Below are 18,306 nucleotides of genomic sequence, written 5' to 3' on the forward strand. Positions count from 1 at the left end.
AATGTTGATGGTGAGTTTTCGTGGTGAGCGAACGGATGATCGCTGTTTCCCCCTCTGCCCGTTTCTACCCCCCCCCCCCCCCCCAACCCTCTTTTCATAGAGCCGATTGGAGTAAAACCGTTGCCTTTTGACTTTCTCTGACATGTCGGTCGTTTGAATCGAATGCTGTTTTTTGGGTTTGGAGTAACCGGCGATCGCTGTTTCCAGCGAAAAATCATTCCTTCAAATCTTATGTCACTTTACACTATTGTCGTCGAATGGCAGACAGAAATTTTTAGAGTTTCATACATTCCTTGACTGTCGGAAACACATTTTTGCTGCGAATCTTTGTATCATTAAGGGGTATTTCGTTCTGTTTCGCATTGTGTTTTGTATCGATTTATCCCTTATTAGCATTGAAACAAGATGTACAAAAGGCAGTGGTCTTTCGGAGTCTTACCGAGCTCACTACGGATTTATTAATGGTGTGACTTCTGCAGTTCAACAATTTCAATGTAATGATGGATGATTAACTGTGCCTTGATGGAAACACTTCCATGATTTTACGTTACGATGGCGATCCGTCATCGAACTTCCTTGTTATTCTGTTTATTTCTTAGCATTAGAATTGAGAGAAATCAGACTAAGAATGAAAACAAGTGTACGTAAAGTGGCTCAATAGAGCGTATTCGGTCAAAGCATAAAAATTAGAGGTTTATACGATTTTTCGCCAGACAAAATCTTGGACAGGAAATTTTTTTTTCTGCTGAAATTGATCGGTATTTTTATTCTTGACTAAAATCCTTATACGCGTACATTTCGATTGAAGAAGGATATTTTTTGTGTGGTGGAAATTGCACTTGAATAAGGTTCGGTTTGAATATATATAGATAAATCTACCTACACCTCGGTGTATAAAAGAAAAGCTCGTTCAAATTTCTTTCTGACTTGCAATTACCATATGGTGAACTATTTATACTGCGTAAATAAGGAATGATCGAGCTTTTTACATAATAACTTGACTGCACAGTCAGTCGTCAGTTGCTAAAATGTTGATCCTTGAGTGGATACTTTATTTTTTTACTTCAAACTCAAAAACAACAGTTGCGAGGCATGCGGTATATATTATATAACAGCAGATGGTCTTCAGTCGACATCGAGCTTCCGGAAAGATCCAGAAAATCCGAAGAGGCTGTCTCCATTCACGGCTGGACCTGGGCGGAGATGTTCGTTCACCAAAATCTTCTCTTGTTCCAAAAACCAATCCCGGTTCTCGTTCACTGCCTTGCGTAATGAGGCTGTTGCAGGAAGAGGTCTCAAATTCATATCCAATTTAATCATTCCCTGTAAGAAATCTTACAAAGTTTCGTTAAAATGTCACGTGTCGCCAAAGTAAACTCGGTCGTCTGTTGGAAGAGAACCGATCGATTCTTCCAAGTTCAAAACAAAATTTTGTCTCAGTTTTCGAGTCTACGTCGTATAAAGGTCGTAAGCTGAAATTAATGATCACAAAACGCATCTCTTGAAAAAGGAAAATATCCGGTTGTCACAAAGCCCATTTTCTATGAGATCCAAACATATCTTCAAATGTCGCGTAGTATAAATTACTTCTTCGCTCATAGCTGCTTCGACTCAATGTAAAGGGTCAGAGGCCCTGTAATTAGTACGATACTTGCCACTGAGTTCGGCCATGGTTCCACTAGTGCCTCCGTATTCCTCTGGAAGAATGGATTTGGGAACAAACTGGTGAAGCGACTCAAAATTCCCACCCGGATGAACGTGAATCTGTAATTGTGCAAGATCGCATGACTCTAACGAATGCTGCAAATAACGTAGTTCACTCACTCACTCACTAAGTACGAAGATTTTATTAGCACTGAGTTGAAAGTTCCAACTATACGGCATGGGTTGAAACGCTAACGTTGAGTTACGGTTGAAACATTACTAGGTTGTTCCGGACCACTTGGGTACTTATTTTGAATTAAATTTAAGTTCAAAAATGAATGAATGAAAATATTTCAGCACACATGTACATACCCTTGAGGCGAGTTTCGGTTTCAGAACTGATTTGGCCATTGTAACCATCCTACCGACGAAGGGGGAAGTGTTCAGGAAGTGAATGCCCTTCAGTTTCAGCGCGTGAGCCTTTTGTAATTGGAATCGATTTAAGAGGAATTAGTGAAAGTTTCTCTGGTAGAACGTACAATGTCATTTGCTGCGTTAACCTTTCTATGCGCACCCGGGTACCCGGAAGTCCACTATTTCACATTTTTATAACTAATTTTTTGAAATATTTTTTCTCATGTAACGGTGGGGAGCATTTATTGATGAAAAATGATTTGGTCAACTGGAAGTAAGTTTTAATACTGACAAATGTTTTAATCAGATAACACAAGTTGGTAATAATAATAATAAAAAAAAAATAAAGTAAACTCATACCGCGGAACTACAATTGCCACTGACATTTCAAACATCCGCCAACCGCCAAAGATCAAAACTGACAGCGCGTTGCCTGACGAGTGCTCGGAACTCGTCCGATTTCTCTTTGCGGCGGCTGAACTGTTTTATAAGACTTGAAAATCGCTCGAATACTATTAATTTATATTCATTAGATGAAGTCAATCGATTTTGGACAGTTCCTCACTCACGTTCGTACTGAAAAAATATTAAAAACGAGAGATGAACACCCCGGTACCCTGGGTGCGCATTGATGTGGTAAAAGCAGGGTGCGCACATAAATGTTAAAAAAAGTATTGAAAATGAACCAGGATAATTTGTCTTGTTTACGTCAATCATCTACTGCCTTAATGCAACCGTTGATCCTTGTGAACGTGCCAAAACCACTAGCTAATGGGTTGTGAATGATTTTGTTTGCAGTACACGGTATTGAGTTGGTTGAAAGTTACATACATTATTGTCGAAGAAAAAAGCTTAAGCTTGTACAGCTTGTATAAAAATTGAGTATTCAGACGTTGCAAATCGTACGAAAGGATTTTCATAGACGGTGACATCCTGATTAATTGTTGTCGTGAATAACTCGCAGACCACCAATGTCCTTCTTGGGAAGCGAAGTCGTTGGAAAGAATTGAGAAAGGAAAGCGAAGTAACACAAAGTGGGTAATTTGGGTCAATACGAAAAGCTTGAAACATCATCGAAAGCCATAATCATCGTTGCAGGATGAAAACTCTATTCAACAATGGTTCAGATAAGTATCATTAGTTTTGATACATTCCAAAATAATTCAAATTTTTACAAAGGGACCAAAGCTCTCTGCCCAGTCAACGGTCTCAACATCTTGTGAACATTTCCTTTCAATTTTCACGAAAGCCCGCTGTCTCCCTGTCCGCGTATGATTACCTTACGACACAAACCACGGTCTACTCTCATCAATTTCACTTGTATTCGAAAGTGAGGTTAGAATTGCCGGAAATTTCTGAATTGGGAAATTGGGTTCAAGATGTTTTTAATGAAAATATCATTCCTAAATCACTAGGATACCTTCTTCTGCAGTATCAAAAATATGTGTACATGTAATAGAGGACTTCATTCAAAACTGACTTACCGACGCTGTCACTTCACATTTTTTTAAAAATGTAGGCGTCACTGTCACAAGCTGACCCAAGCTCATCATCGACAAATCGTATATTAGATTATCGCCGTTACTGCGGTCATGGATCATTCGCATTTCATTTCCCATAAAGACATACCTGGTCAGAACGAACAGGTTTGATAACCTTGATGATTTTAGACTTGATGGGAATGGTTTTCCTAAGTTTACAGCTTAATAGACTTTGCGCAAATATGGTTGAGCTTATTGCAGCTGTTGTTACAAATCTAAAAGTCTTTCGAATTAAATTCTGGTATTTGGAAACAATGGAAATAGATAGAAGTTCTAGAATTCGCCTTTTTGGGCCAGTTTATTTTCTCACTTGTATCCAATATTTTTTGATGCAACTGGAGAAATTTTCGAAATCGGCATTTGTCAGATTAAATTCACAACTCAATTGAGTATAACTGTATTTTCTGTTGAATACGTACTTGTACAAATCTTGAATACTGGCAATGCTCGTATCACCTGAAATGACCCGAAGAATGTAAGTTCTGTACTTCTCAGGTGTTAGTTTGGGAAGAATCACGATTTGCCTGTAGCAGAAAAAAGTATCATCCGGGTGTGGAGATGTAAAACAAGATTGGACGTCGCATTCTACGCTTTGAAGTTATCCATTGCTTCTCAACTTACATTACGTCGTGTACAAGAGTTAAGGGACGTGAAATGGGATCTCTGTCCGCGAAGATTTCCGGTATGAGCCCTCTTATCGTGTAGTAAGTATCCAGCTTCTGCTTCGCTAGCTCCAAGCTCAACTTATTACCGAGAAGAAACCACTCCAATCTTTCGTCTTCGGCACCTGGAACAAACAAGAAACAGTTCCGGTATCTTCTATTTACTACGCAGATTGGGCCGAATAAACCAGTCTCAATCATCCGGTTCTTTGAAACTACTCCCAACTATTAACGGACTTCAAAATCCTAACGACACATGACCGAATTGCTTCAACGTGAGCATTTCTTTGTAAGTTATTCGTAAGTTATAACTTCTATGAATTACAGGAGCCCAAATCAGCGTTGACAACAACGAATTTTTATAAATTTTCGTGACCAATCAGGGTATGTCAGAAAACATCGAATCTCTGTGTTTCTTCAATTCCGGTTTTTCCCGTTTTACAACATTTAGTCGGTCGACAGATGTGGACGGTAACCAGCCTGAACAGCGTCGTCACGAAAAGGTCGCGTATTGTTTAATGTTTGAAAATTACCTGACCCTTTGCCACTGTCTATGCCATACCTCTTCACTTGTCCACCAGTTCTAAAATTTGTAGCATTTTCACCAATGGGAAATCGCAAAACGATGCTTTTTACTCACTTCCGTCTCCTACCCTCAAGCCAAATTTCTCTGCAAGGATCTTAGGCTCCGGGAGTTCATTTATTATAAACTTAGACTCTCGTTAAAATCATTGTTTCTTTAGTTAAACTAATATTTATTAATCATTCAATTCACCACCAATCTAGCAATGTAACCTCTGAAAATCGCATTGAAATTATAATATACATATTGTGTGACTGAATCGAACTGTTTTCAAAATACCCATCATCCTTTCATTAGAATTGTAGAAGTTCATGGTCGTTTCAAGGTTAACTGCAATAGTTATTTCGTGGACGCGTGGATATAATGTTAGGCTCTTTGGTTGCGCGAAACAGGTTTGAGAGTTTTAACAGTTGAAATAAATAGACGTAGAAAAAGATTGAAGAATTTCGGCCTTCCATCGACCGACACAAAAAACATTTCATTTAATTAAAAAGTTAGTAGTTTTGCTGTACATATACAAGCCGTTTATAGTCCTAATTTTTTTACAGTACTCGTCGAGCAAAAACTTTCAACTTTCAAAAAATAAACATTTTATGACATTTTGAAGGTTGAAGAACCATTTTCATCAGAAATTTCGCTCTTTCATGGTTCATAAAAAATGCATCATGTGAAATATCAAACAAAAAGCTTTTTGAATTTTTCAGATCCATCGATCTACACCGACGGAATCATACAAACTGTGAAGCGGTGTTTTTTCATCAGTGGCTTAAAGAACTTCAAATACAAGTTATAATTTATCGTCAATAATTTTCTCAACACTTTTTTCTTACTGTTACGTCCGGTGTAAAACCGCCATACGTCTTCCTCATTTTCTGCGACCACCTACTTGCTAAATCTTTCACACTCCATGTAGTATCGTTATAGTCTTCACGCTGTCGTCCATCTGCTGATTTCCATCAAAGTATCGCCATTCGTTATCGCTTTTACTTCGCCAATTCTATTCTCCATTATTCTGGATTCTTGCACCTTTCACAAAAGTAAGCAATACCCTTCTAATCCATCTCTCGTCAAGAATACTTTCAAACCATTTCCAATAAAGTCAACTTTCATTCCAACCTTCAAATAACAAACCACAAATTCCACTTCCAACGTTCAAACAATCTACTTCGTTCAACTACACATTTAAATTCCTCACTATTCCAAAAAAAAAAAAAAAGAATTGATACATTCAATCGTAAACCTTTCTTATATCAATTCTCACTCTTTCCTCCATTCCCTGACTTCAAAGCATCGACGAGATCTCACGAGATCAGATTTTTTATATTATTTGAAAAATTCAAGCTCCAAGTCATCTGATTTCAGGGTAGTGAGTCTCTTTCCTTTTCATAAAATTGTGTTTCATTGCATTACTATTCGCATTACGTAGCTATTGTATAATTTCCATTGCGATTATTTTAAATCATCACGTGACGAAGTAAGTGGAGTATTATAATGAGAACAATCGGATGAATTCAAAGCGATTTACAGCTAGCTGAACAAACTGTTGAAACACGAATATTCACGTGTACTCATAGACCGCCATGAAGTGTATAAAACTTTGCACTTACCCTGAGGAAGATGCGGCTGCAGTTTTAACCACTCCCTCAATTTTTCTCGAAGTTCATCCAGTAATTGCTTACTTCCTCCCACAAAGGAACACAACTCTTCAACGCTACATTTTTCTAAACTCAACGTCGACATCACTGCAATACCGATATACAAACGACGGAGTCACAGAAGTCAGCAGTCGTGGCTTCCAAAATTTGTCAACGAATCGTTCTTACTCGGAGGCAAGTCAATAGTCCACTGTGAGTTCTCGAACACAGGTCCGTTTATCAAGGTCCGTGAGCCACTTTTGTTTCCTATCACGTGATTATACGTTGAATCAGATTCACGTTACCACATTTCCTAATGATGAGTAGGAATTCTCGACCTCGTATATAATCAGTTATTGAATTTTGATGATCGGTCAATTATGTAAACGCATTTTTAGTTAACGTTTCGGCCCGGATATGGGCCCTCCTCAGAACGATTTATTTATTTAACTCTCAAGAACAACAAAAATTTTTTATAATAGAAGTATAATCAGACATTAAATATTGTAGTTGCAATACTCTTAGGGCTACTATATATTATTGGTTAGTGAGTACATTTTGATTAATTGAAAAAAAGATAGGCTTAGAGTGTTATTTACCTTTTTTTTAATATAGTAAGCGGACTAAGATGCAGTCGAATTCATAATTTACAATTTGTGGAGACAATGTTCTTTGAGTAACGGTAGTCATTGTCACTCTTCTGGTTGTTTAACATGTAGGAGTTACAAGTTGGAAGTCATTAATTAAAAAGATTAAAAAACTGTGTATCTTCACAGTCTATATGTCATTGTATTGAAAGGATTTAAAGAAGTTCTTTTTAGCAGTAAAAGTAGTTTGCACAATGTCCAAGAAGTGGAGCTGGGATCTTTATGACTATGTTCTCCATGTCTGACAAAAATTATTTTTGGTTGAACCGATTGGGTCAACTGGTGAATAACGACTGATGGGACAAACAAATATGATCCAGAGTGAAGGTGAACCTAATATAAACAATTATACCGAAAAACAGAAAAATATTATGTGAAAAAATTATGTAGAAAAACTGTGCTATGGGGACAATAATTTTATGTGTCTAGTTAAGGTTAAACAATATGTGTTGTGTGGGCGGAGATTAGCGGTTTGTAAATATTACTTAAATGTTCAACATCTTGTCTAAGATTAACGGAATTGGTGTGTCCTACAATATTGCACATTTCTAGTAATAGTCTTTCATAATAATTAGGTTCTTCACAGAGGATGTTTGTATTGTCGTAGCTAAAAGTATGTTGTTTATTGATCATATGTTTTGTTAGAGCAGTGTGACGTTCTTCAATCTCACTTAAATAAATAAATCGTTCTGAGGAGGGCCCATATCCGGGCCGAAACGTTAACTAAAAATACGTTTACATAATTGACCGATCACCAAGATTCAATAACACATATTTCCTAATGCGTGGGGATCATGTCGGAGATTATGAATATTCATGGGATATTTTGTGATGGTAAAGGGGAAGATTGCTCTTTCGCCGTCACGCCTTGGAGCCTGTCGGACTGTGATTGTTGCTATTGGAGTTTCTTTGATATTTCGTTCGTTGGAATCCAATCCTGTTTCCTGTGGTTGCGGTGACCATTGAACGCCACTTCCTACTGAAGATAATCTTTGCGTATCTTACGTAATTTTGCACTACTGTTATTCAATGTCTGACAGAAATGTTTAGAATTTTAGCCATTCTTTATCAGTTTTATCCCGGAACGGAATAGGATTTGCTACACGCAGGCATAAGAAGTACAATACAGAAGAGTACGAAGCTTCGAAAGATTGTTTATTGCGACGGAAATTTTACTCTAATCTACTGTCAACGACTCACCAAGTGAGGGTGTTGAAAGCATTCCTTTTCTACTCAACACCAATGCAATCGGTACAACCAGAATTGATCTATCATTTTTACTCGAGGTGTTGGCTTGGTGCCAGAAATAGTACATTATGTAACAAGGGAATAGTCGACTTTTATTCCTGTGTTACATACAGGACTTTATTTACGGCTCAACTCTGACCACATTGTTGACTTGGAAATAGGGACTCGATATATCTTTCGCAATATTGGGCGTTAAATTGAGAACGTAGGTTAATAACGACGAAATTCATTCTGAAAAATGTAAACAATCAGCAGACGGATGTGGTTTGGCTGGAGCTGGGATGAAGGAGGGGGTCCAGGGTTGCAGACCCCGGTGGGGGTTTAGGGTGTGAAATCTTCAGCGAGGCCTTGGTCTGTGGGCATCGCACTGATTGAAAGAACAACAATTCGTTACGTAGTAGTAATTAAATTCTTTTAGCGATTGACAGTCAGAGCAAGGTTTATAAAAATCGAACTGAGGACTTTTGTGTAAGTGAACGCAGTTGAACGGGGTTTGCCTTGAATAATGATAAATCATTTCTCATGGTGGGTTATTGTTGCAAATTTTATTACTTTACTCAGGCGTAAACCTATCCCAAAACGGAATATTGATTCTTTCTTGACTTATAATTGGTTATCCTTATGTGCTCAATCAATATTCGACTGGTTCATTTATCGATGATGAACCCTTGAGTGAGATGACCATTTTTAAGGGCTTTTTTGATTAGTGATATATTTGATCTTAAAGATGAATGATTGGATCACTGTAATTCAATGGCAATTAATGAACCAATAATTTTTTGCACAATCATTTTTCCAACTCAGTGTATTAATATTTAGAAAGATCCCATAAGTTTCGAAGAGCGAAATCTTCTCAAAGCAGTATTAGAAATTCGGAACTGTAGCGTAGACGAGAATAATCACCGACCAGGCAACTGTTGATGCGAAATGAGACATTGACATTTTGGGTTTACGGTGGCTCATTTGCTTTTGCGGAAGTGAGATTGAATCAGGTAGCTTTTTACATCAGAATCTTATTTAAATGCAGGCTTACCTTGATATTTACAAAAAGAACGAAAGATGAAACACCGATGACTTAACCAGTTATAACTCTTCAATGTTGCGCTCAGTTCGATTGGAGCACGCAAATATTCTATAAATTGGACTTACGACTCTCTACATGTAACAGCATATACTTTGCGACTTGTTATGAAAGTCGTTTGGACCATTAACGGATACCAATTTCAGCATTAACAGATACCAATTTCAGAAGTGTATAGATGCAATAGTTTGCACGACGTAATCTGAGAAATATAGAGAGGCAACAAATTATTTTTTGGGATTCAGATATTCTCGACAAACGATTTATTTTAAATATAATGCTCATCTGTGGATTTATTTGACCCGATTGTATCGACGACAATCGGATGCACATAAAATAGTTGTATTAGAAGAATGGAGTTGGTGGTAACTGAGCTGATTGAAACGGCGATATGCAGTATACGGTTAACTTATTTTTATTTAATATCAGAGTGAGTACCTAAGCGAGGTATCGTAACAAAAATAATCCGGCTGATTCAAAGTGATTTGGAATCAGTTCTGCAAATTGCCAGAATTTGCAGTATACTTTGTTTTCAGAAAACAGAGAAGATGTGGCTGCAATTTTAACCACTCCCTAAGTATATCCTGAAGTTACGTTAAGAATTTTTCGCAACCTCTTCCCACAGAAATGCACAATATTCCATGACAACTCGGTACTCAAAAACATATTAGAAATTAACGAACATGGAAAGAGGAATTTTTTGGCACCAAATACATTGAACTTTCGAACTTGTTAGTCTATGGAGCATGGTGATAGATTTAATATCTCGCGCAATGCTGATTCCGCCACGGAACCTCATGATTATTTTGGAGGTCCTGTTTTGAAAGCCAAGATCTCTGATTGCGTAAGTACAAAATTTGTTTATTTTTCATTTCGATGAATCTTTCAACAGCAAGATATTGTGATAATCAAATGACCGAACTCTCTAGTATTACTCCGTTACAAAGTACAGATGCTGAATGTATAGTTAAATCATCTTAGATGAAGCTTGCTTTTGTAGAAATCAGAAGGTCGTTTCGGATTTCAAGAAAAATTACCTATTTTATCAAACACTTATTGTAAATAACAATTAAGCAAACTTCAGTTTCGCATTCAAATTTTTTAACATAAGAGATTTTCAAAGTTCAATTATTCTGTAATGCTATTAATAGGTATAAAACCTTTCGTCAATTTATTGGTATTGTCACCTGGCACGTAGAATGACACCTATGAGTATACTGAGGAATACCTGGTCTATTTATATGGTTTATTACCAACAGCCCTTGGGGTCAAGCGAATATTTATAAACATATACGGCAAAGGTCAAGTTGCCGAAACACGGATATACGATTTCGACTATGGCATTGTTATTATTCAAAACGAATTATATTATCAACTTGATTATGATTGATTTTCTCAAATTTTTACCTCATTGCGAAGTGTTCAATATTCTCACCGAGACTAACTTTTAGTTGGGAATATACATCCTGTAATACCAGCAACCGTGACAAGAATACGACAATTATTCTGTACAGCTAAATAGTCTTTCATAATCTTTTCTCAAAACTCCAGTCAGGTGTACAAAATTACTAGTCAATCACAGGTCATCTTAGTTTACTGCTAACATTTTTACATACGCTGGATCTTAATACTTTTGAGACGAGCATATTAATCATGAAAAATGACTTAGAACTCCAAATGTCCCAATATTCCAATATTTTCCAAATTTCTATTCTTTATCAAATTTTATCTATAAAACTATCATAAATCTGCTAGCAAGGTACATGTAGTACTATTCCTATACATTACACACCTGAAGTCATTAGAATCAGCCTTATAATTACTCAATTCCAGGGAATTTCTGATTGATCGTGAGTTAAAACGGAACGGAAAATTTCACGCCGATCGTTACAAATGATCGCGAAATTGTGCAGACTGGACAAATTTTTACGTACCGCCATTTTTAACTGTACCTATCACAAAATCGAACCGGGTTTCACGGAGAATAAAAATTATTGTTCCATATAAAATAATTTAGTGAATATGACTGCAAGGTGACGAGACGTTCATTTTCTTCAAAAATGTATTTTTCCACCCAGAAGATTTGAAACGGAATGAAAGCCTGTTTTTGAAAAGCCTCTGAAATTCCCACCGAAATTCTTACTAGTTTTTCGAAATCTTCTACATTATTCATTTAATTATTCTGCGAACGGACACAAGATAGTAAATCGCGAAATGAAAAGGTACGTTTCGCCTTACTAATTGAAGATGGTAAGGGTTACATGTAACCTTCGTGCTGAATACCTCATGTACGATATAACAGCAGATGATCTTCATTATTCAACTTTACTAGTCAACATCCAACTTTCGAAAACTTCCAGAAAATCCAAAGGGACTGTCTCCGTTAACGACTGGTCCAGGGCGGAGGCTTTCGTCTACCAGAACATCGTCTTGTTCCAAGTACCAATCCCGCCAGGACTCCAGTTTCTTGCGCAATAAGACTGTAGCAAAATAAAGAAAGGGATTTGTCAACGCTCGACTTTTCTTTGCAACGAATTCAGCAATGATTTCTTTAAACGTCATGGGTTGCCAATCTGAACCAGCTTGTTTTTTAGAACAGAAAAGAAGCTACAACTTGTTGAACTTCGAAATTGACGTTTCTTTTCAGTATGTCAGCGTTTACTATGTGAGAATTCGTTAAAAATAAGATAAGAATCTTAAAAATTCAAGTGTCATGTGTAGCATTTTTTGTTGTTTTTTTTTTTTTTTTGTTACAAACGCACACTTATTCACAACCCGTGAAAGGTTTTTGCTTCCAGAGTAAAGCTGTGAATTTAAAAAGTGTATAATTCAGAAACCCTGCAATGAGAAGGTGACATACCATCAAGGTCATCCATGTTCGAATAAGTGCCACCGTATTCCTTGGGTAGTACAGATTTGGGTACAAACTGATGGAATTTTTCGAAATTTCCATTAGCGTGAACGTGAATCTGAAATTATACTAGACTGCATGAATCAATCTGCGTTTAACGTGTATGGTTTGGATACCAGGCAAGAAAGTATTATGTTTGGTAAATTGAATTTGTTTCGTCTGAAACTGCATGTGATTGAAATCCTAGATAACAAGAAGACATCCAGTGAATTTGTAATACACATGTTATATTAACGATAAGTACAATAGATATTGCATATTTCATGTAGGCAGGGTTGCAAATTATATCCGATTGCCACTAATCTAAAAATGGACATCCCACCGATATTAGGTTGCTGGCTTGCAGTTAATGATATCTGTTCGAGCCAATTTTCACGTTCAATTGCAAAATTTAGCTTCCAGACGTTTCGCGAATATTCGCAATTGGTTACGGGCAAGTCATCGAGACTTGTTTATGGAGTGTGCTCACGAACCGGATATTTTCCTCTTGTTATCTCGACACAATCACAATCAGTTTACGGTGAAAATGATAAATTCAGCATAAAGATACAAATGTACGCACCCTTTTAGCGAGTTTGGGCTTCAGAATTGATTTGACCATTGTGACCACAGAATTCACGAGAGAAAAAGCATTGAGGATGTGGATTCCTTTCAGCCTTATTGCGTGAGCCTGGTATAATTAAAACAAATGAAAGACATACTTATAAATGAATGTCATTATCTCGAAATGCACAGTGCCGTATGCAACGCGTCAGAAAAGTGATGGAACAAGACGATATATTTTTTGCATTCATTTTATAAAATGGCAATCTGGCACGATAATGATATTGTTCAATCGTGTTATAAAGATTTATTCATTCGATTGAATATTTTTTCATCATCGATTTACTTTTCGCGCCTATAGTGTGAGTATTAATTTTGACATTTGACACTGCTTAAAAATGATCAGAACTTGCAATAAAAAATATACAGTCAATGTTATTCTAAGTTGGCGTACCGAGGCTGAAACATCACATTTTTTTATGAAACTTGGTGTCATTCCCACGAGCTGCCCTGCGCTCATCATCGACAAATCGAGTATCAAATTATATCCGCTGTTGTGGCCCTCGACCATCTGAATTTCATTTATCATAAATAAGTACCTGTTCAGAACAAGTGACAGGATTAGTTAGGCTTCTTACCAAGTCAAGTAAATTTTATCGTCGCATTTCTTTCGAAATACTTTTTATCACTAGTTTACAGAACGGCTCTGCAGCCGGTATTTTTGGGTAGTGGCGTAAAAATTTTCAAGTTCAAATCTTAATCGTGGATAGTCGTACTAAACTTGTCGTTAATTACGTACCTGCATACCTCCTCAACGCGAAATATATTTGCATCATCCGAAATAAATCGTATAATGCAAGTTCTGTCGTTTCCAGCATTCGATTTCGGAAGAAGCACGAATTGCCTGTAGAAGAAAAAAAATTGTGTTCAAGTACAAAACTGTGAAACATCATCGAGCATCGTAATTTCATGTACTTCAGACAGTCAGATTGTCAACTCGTTCCCAACTTACATTACGTCGTGTAAATTATTCATGCTCGGTGCGCATGGATCTCTGTTCCTGAAAAATTCAGGTATAAACCTTCTTATTGTATAATAAGCATCCAGTTTTTGCTTTGCTAGCTCCAAGCTCAATTTAGTACACAGAAGAAACCAGTCCAATCTTTCGTCTTCGGCATCTGAAACAAACAGGAAATAGGTATGGTTTCGCCTTGGTACATTCTTATATACCATTGCATTGGACAAGATTTTTTTACGTGAAAACCTGAAACGTTCTTTCTTTCAGAACTCGTATTCTAAGTTTTGACTCAAAATTTCAGATGTCGTTCAACTGATTTGCCTACTTGACGTTTGCACTATTAATTCAACGGCCGTACCCTTATTAATTAAACCACCCAAGGTACATTTCACGTGAAAAGTCATCACTTTTGCTGCTGTTGAATAAACGTGTTTTCCATATTATTATTCTACTAGTGCATGCACAATTTATAAATAAATAATAAAGCATACGTGTTAACACTGTGAATCGAGAAAATGTTGATAAATAGTATCGAGGGATTTGTAAGGGTGACGTGATGGCCTTAAACTAGTTGAAATAATCGTGACAGAAATTGCACGTAACTATGATGCACAATTTTCTTTTATATATTACAATGGTGAAATTGTAAGTAATGCTTTCTAGTGGTGCTGTGTCTTAGTCCAGTCGAGATAGACATTCAAATGGAAATAATTGGGATGAGCGATTTTTTTTTTAAACTTTATGGGGGTGGTCTCCCCCTAATTATTTCCATTTAAGGCTATTTTTATGTCTATCTCGACTGGACTATCTGTTATACAAGACAATCGATTTTTAACTAACTCTCTAGAATTTTTTTAATAAGCCTCTGGGTGAGATTTGCAATTTTCTAAGGGTGGGAATGTGTTAGTCCATTGATTGTTGAAAATTGTTTAAGGAGGGACCCTAACAATAAGTCGAGGAGTAGGACTTTCGGGAGTTGGAGTTATGATGTAACAATAGACGGTAAAGTGTCGGAATGTCACAAACGAACCGTACCAATGAAATTTGGAAAAACCGAATTTAGGGCCAGCTATGTGGTTGACAAATTTGAGGGGACAATGTTTATCGGGATAGTTTACGCTTATAGGTCATCTTGTTATACATGCTGAACTAGCGTTATTTTCACTAAACCATTGATAACATTAATTTTATGAATCTGCCTACGTCCTGGTCGAAGTAAACATCGAGTATGGCATTGCATGTAATATTAAAATATTAATTTTACTGCGAGACTACAACTCACTGTTGAGGCACCTTGAGGCCGAAGAAATAGATCAAGATTTTTTTCAACACCTGTAAAACTTTATAGCGTATAGTAAATTGTAAATATGACAATCCGTAATTTGTAATTTCTAAACCTCTAGAGATGTAAATTCACATTTACAACGAATATTATACGACTCTATAAAATTTCGATAATATCTTTGCATTCTAGATATTTAAAAAAAACTTAAGTTCAAGGGCTTCGAATTTCGGAATAGTGAGTCACATCCAATTAAAATAAGAGCCATAAAAATCATATTTTTCGCGGTATCTTCATCATTTTACATGGTCATTCGATTATTGAGAGTTACATTAAGCGTGATTGGAATATTTCTACTCGATGAAGCTGTTTCCCAGATCAACGCGGGAGTTCGTCAAAAATTTTCAATTCTTTCCGTTAGGAGCATGTATATAAAAAAAAAAAAAAAAAAAAAAAAAAAAAACTACCCAAAGGACATTAGCTGATTTCAAAGAACGGGTCTGCGTGAGAATATTGTAGCAATAGTGCAGCCCATCGTGACAATTATGACGATCATGTCGCTATCGTACAATTTCCAATTCAATTATTTTCAATTATTACGAGACGAAGTAAACGAGCTGGTAGAATGCGAGTAATCCGATAGATTGGAAGCGAGTTGCAGATAGCTGAAAAGGCTATCGAAACACTAATATTCGCGTGTATTCGTAGAACGCTATGATATTGAAAGAATTTTGCACTTACCATGAGGAAGATGCGGCTGCAGTTTTAACCACTCCCTTAATTTTCCTCGAAGTTCATCCAGCAGCTTCTTACTTCCTCCCACAGAGGTACATATCTCTTCGATGTTACACTGCTCAAAACTCAACTGCGGCATGACTGTAATAGCGATATGCAAACAGTAGAATCACAGAAGAAGATACCTGTGGCTGGAAATTTTTTCAACAACCCGCACCTATTCGGAGGCAAGTCGATAATCTACTGTGGTGTTTGCAAAATAAATCCGCTTTTAGTGGGATCGTCTGTCAAGGTCTGTTGCCCATCTTTCGTTGTAAATGACGTAATTCCATGCTGCGTGGAGATAAGATCGGCCTTTTCATCTTTGCCCTTTCATTCTCTCGTATCTGCTTCGAGTAAATTGAACTATAATCGTTACTTTTTGAGTTGTTTGCTTTTTTCTGACATTCCGGTCGCTGGAATCCAAACTTGTTTCAAGGGGTTTCATTGAGCGGTGATCACGGCTTCCTGAGACAGCTCATCGCCACAAATCTTACGTCACTTTACAGTATTCTTATTGAACAGGAAACAGAAATTTTTTGCATTTCATACATTCTTTGACCGACGAAAACAAATCACGTTGCTGATTCCAAAAGGGCGTATAATTTTTTTTTCTCATTGCCAATCGATCTGTAGACTTATTTGAGATATAAATATTGAAAAAAAAAGATCTAAGCTTAAACCCAAAAAGACGTATATTTGTGTTCAATAGTCAGCTTGAAAATAAGTCTACGGAACGATTGGCAATGAAGAAAAAAAAATTATACGCCCCTTTTGGCATTAGCACCGTCAAATACTTGCTACGAATATCTGAATCGTTAAGGCGTATTTTCTACTGTTTTCGATTGTATTTCGTATCGATTTATACCTTGTCAGCATTGAAACCAGATGTAAGAAAGGACGTCGTCTTTCAGGGTTTTAGTAAGCTCATTACGAGGTTCGTTTTGAATAATAATAAATCATCTCTTACGGTGGTATATTGCTGCAAATTTTTTACTTTATTCTGACTTACACCTGTTTCAAAGAGAAATGCTGATTTCTTCGTGAATCACAATCGATTATTCTTATGCGCGGTGGCAATAATTGGTTTATTGAGTGATTGCTTAAACGTATGAAGCCTGGCAAGAACCCCTCAGTGAGATAACCTTTTCTGAGGGCTTCAGCTTAAATTGGCCGCGTTGTTCGCAATTGCCTTCAAAAGTTCACAAATGATCATTGCGATTATCGTATGAAGACGCGAAAAAGGTGGTAATGTATATTATTCTCAGCTCTCGTTTGATATCCTTCTCGGTCTCGCTTTGCCCTCTCTTATGAGCTAATCGGCATTGCACGGAGTTGCTTTACAATTGATCAGTGAATTGATTTTTGAGGAGTTCCTATGTGATTCGAAGATATCTTTATCTTTCTGATCACTTTATCTTCCATTTACTTCCAATGGATTTCAGTTCGAAAATTCTGAATATCGCATCTTAAGTGTAGTATACCCGGCACGCGATTTTTAGAAAGAAAGAATAACCTTGAAAAGAACTAATCATACTTGATAAATTCCCGTTTGATACATATTTTTTTCATGAAAATTGCTGTAGAAGAAAATTAAGTCTAGGAAACTTATAAAAATCTCATGTCATTTTTATGGCGAAACAAAAGCCTCGTGGGCTAGCATAAGGATCTGAGATAAAAATTTGAAAAAATTAGTGAATTGATTTTGAATCATTTCGAGTCATTTCACGGAGTGGCTGGTGGCACGGAAAAAAAGTTGGTCCACACCCCGAATAATGACCATCCTAAATTGCTCGTAATCAGACACTGGGATCCCAACGCGGTCACACGAACACCTCACTATCCACGTCTTAGAGAACCAGGCGCTTCTAATATTTATCTATGCCTGCTCGTATTCAATTCAAAATTGACGGACTCTCCCCTCCTGCCGATTCTATTTGTGAAACTGATATCAACTCAATTCTCTCGAGTACTTCCGGACTCTACTGTGTCGAGCACTCGAATGGCTGATCCTTAAAACAGACCCGCTAACCCCACTTGCGTCGGTTCTATCCGATTGTAGCGCCTGGCTCTAGTTGCGAATTTATGAAACTGATGATAGAAGATAATGTTCTAACCTCACGTACTTGAATCGCATAATTTAACTCGAATTTTTATTTATAAGTATAATAACCGAAATGTCTCTCCTTTCGGATTTAACTAAGCATTGTTCCTTTTCTTTTGGGTATTAATGTTAACATAAAAGTTTTCTTTTTGGTTGAATCAATATTTATTTCAATCAGTTGGTAACATAGACTGAAAGGAAACCATTCAGTCGTTTGGTA

The 18,306-nt window shown here is 36.9% G+C and overlaps 1 protein-coding gene across 1 annotated transcript; it reads right to left on the minus strand.

Annotated features, from left to right (window-relative positions):
- Positions 1-502: 502 nt before the first annotated feature.
- LOC124178290 lies at positions 503-16,462 on the minus strand. Its single transcript, XM_046561526.1, has 14 exons — positions 15,950-16,462; positions 13,921-14,086; positions 13,708-13,812; positions 13,363-13,507; positions 12,928-13,035; positions 12,315-12,423; positions 11,784-11,934; positions 6,452-6,612; positions 4,221-4,386; positions 4,019-4,123; positions 3,543-3,687; positions 2,017-2,124; positions 1,656-1,764; positions 503-1,277 (listed from the first exon to the last, which is right to left on the minus strand). The coding sequence occupies exons 1-14, from the start codon at positions 16,080-16,082 to the stop codon at positions 1,126-1,128; spliced, it is 1,863 nt and encodes a 620-aa protein (XP_046417482.1). The 5' UTR covers positions 16,083-16,462; the 3' UTR covers positions 503-1,125.
- Between the last annotated feature and the right edge of the window lie 1,844 nt (positions 16,463-18,306).

The sequence above is a fragment of the Neodiprion fabricii genome, chromosome 3, assembly GCF_021155785.1.
Source record: "Neodiprion fabricii isolate iyNeoFabr1 chromosome 3, iyNeoFabr1.1, whole genome shotgun sequence".
NCBI classification, from domain to species: Eukaryota; Metazoa; Arthropoda; class Insecta; order Hymenoptera; family Diprionidae; genus Neodiprion; species Neodiprion fabricii.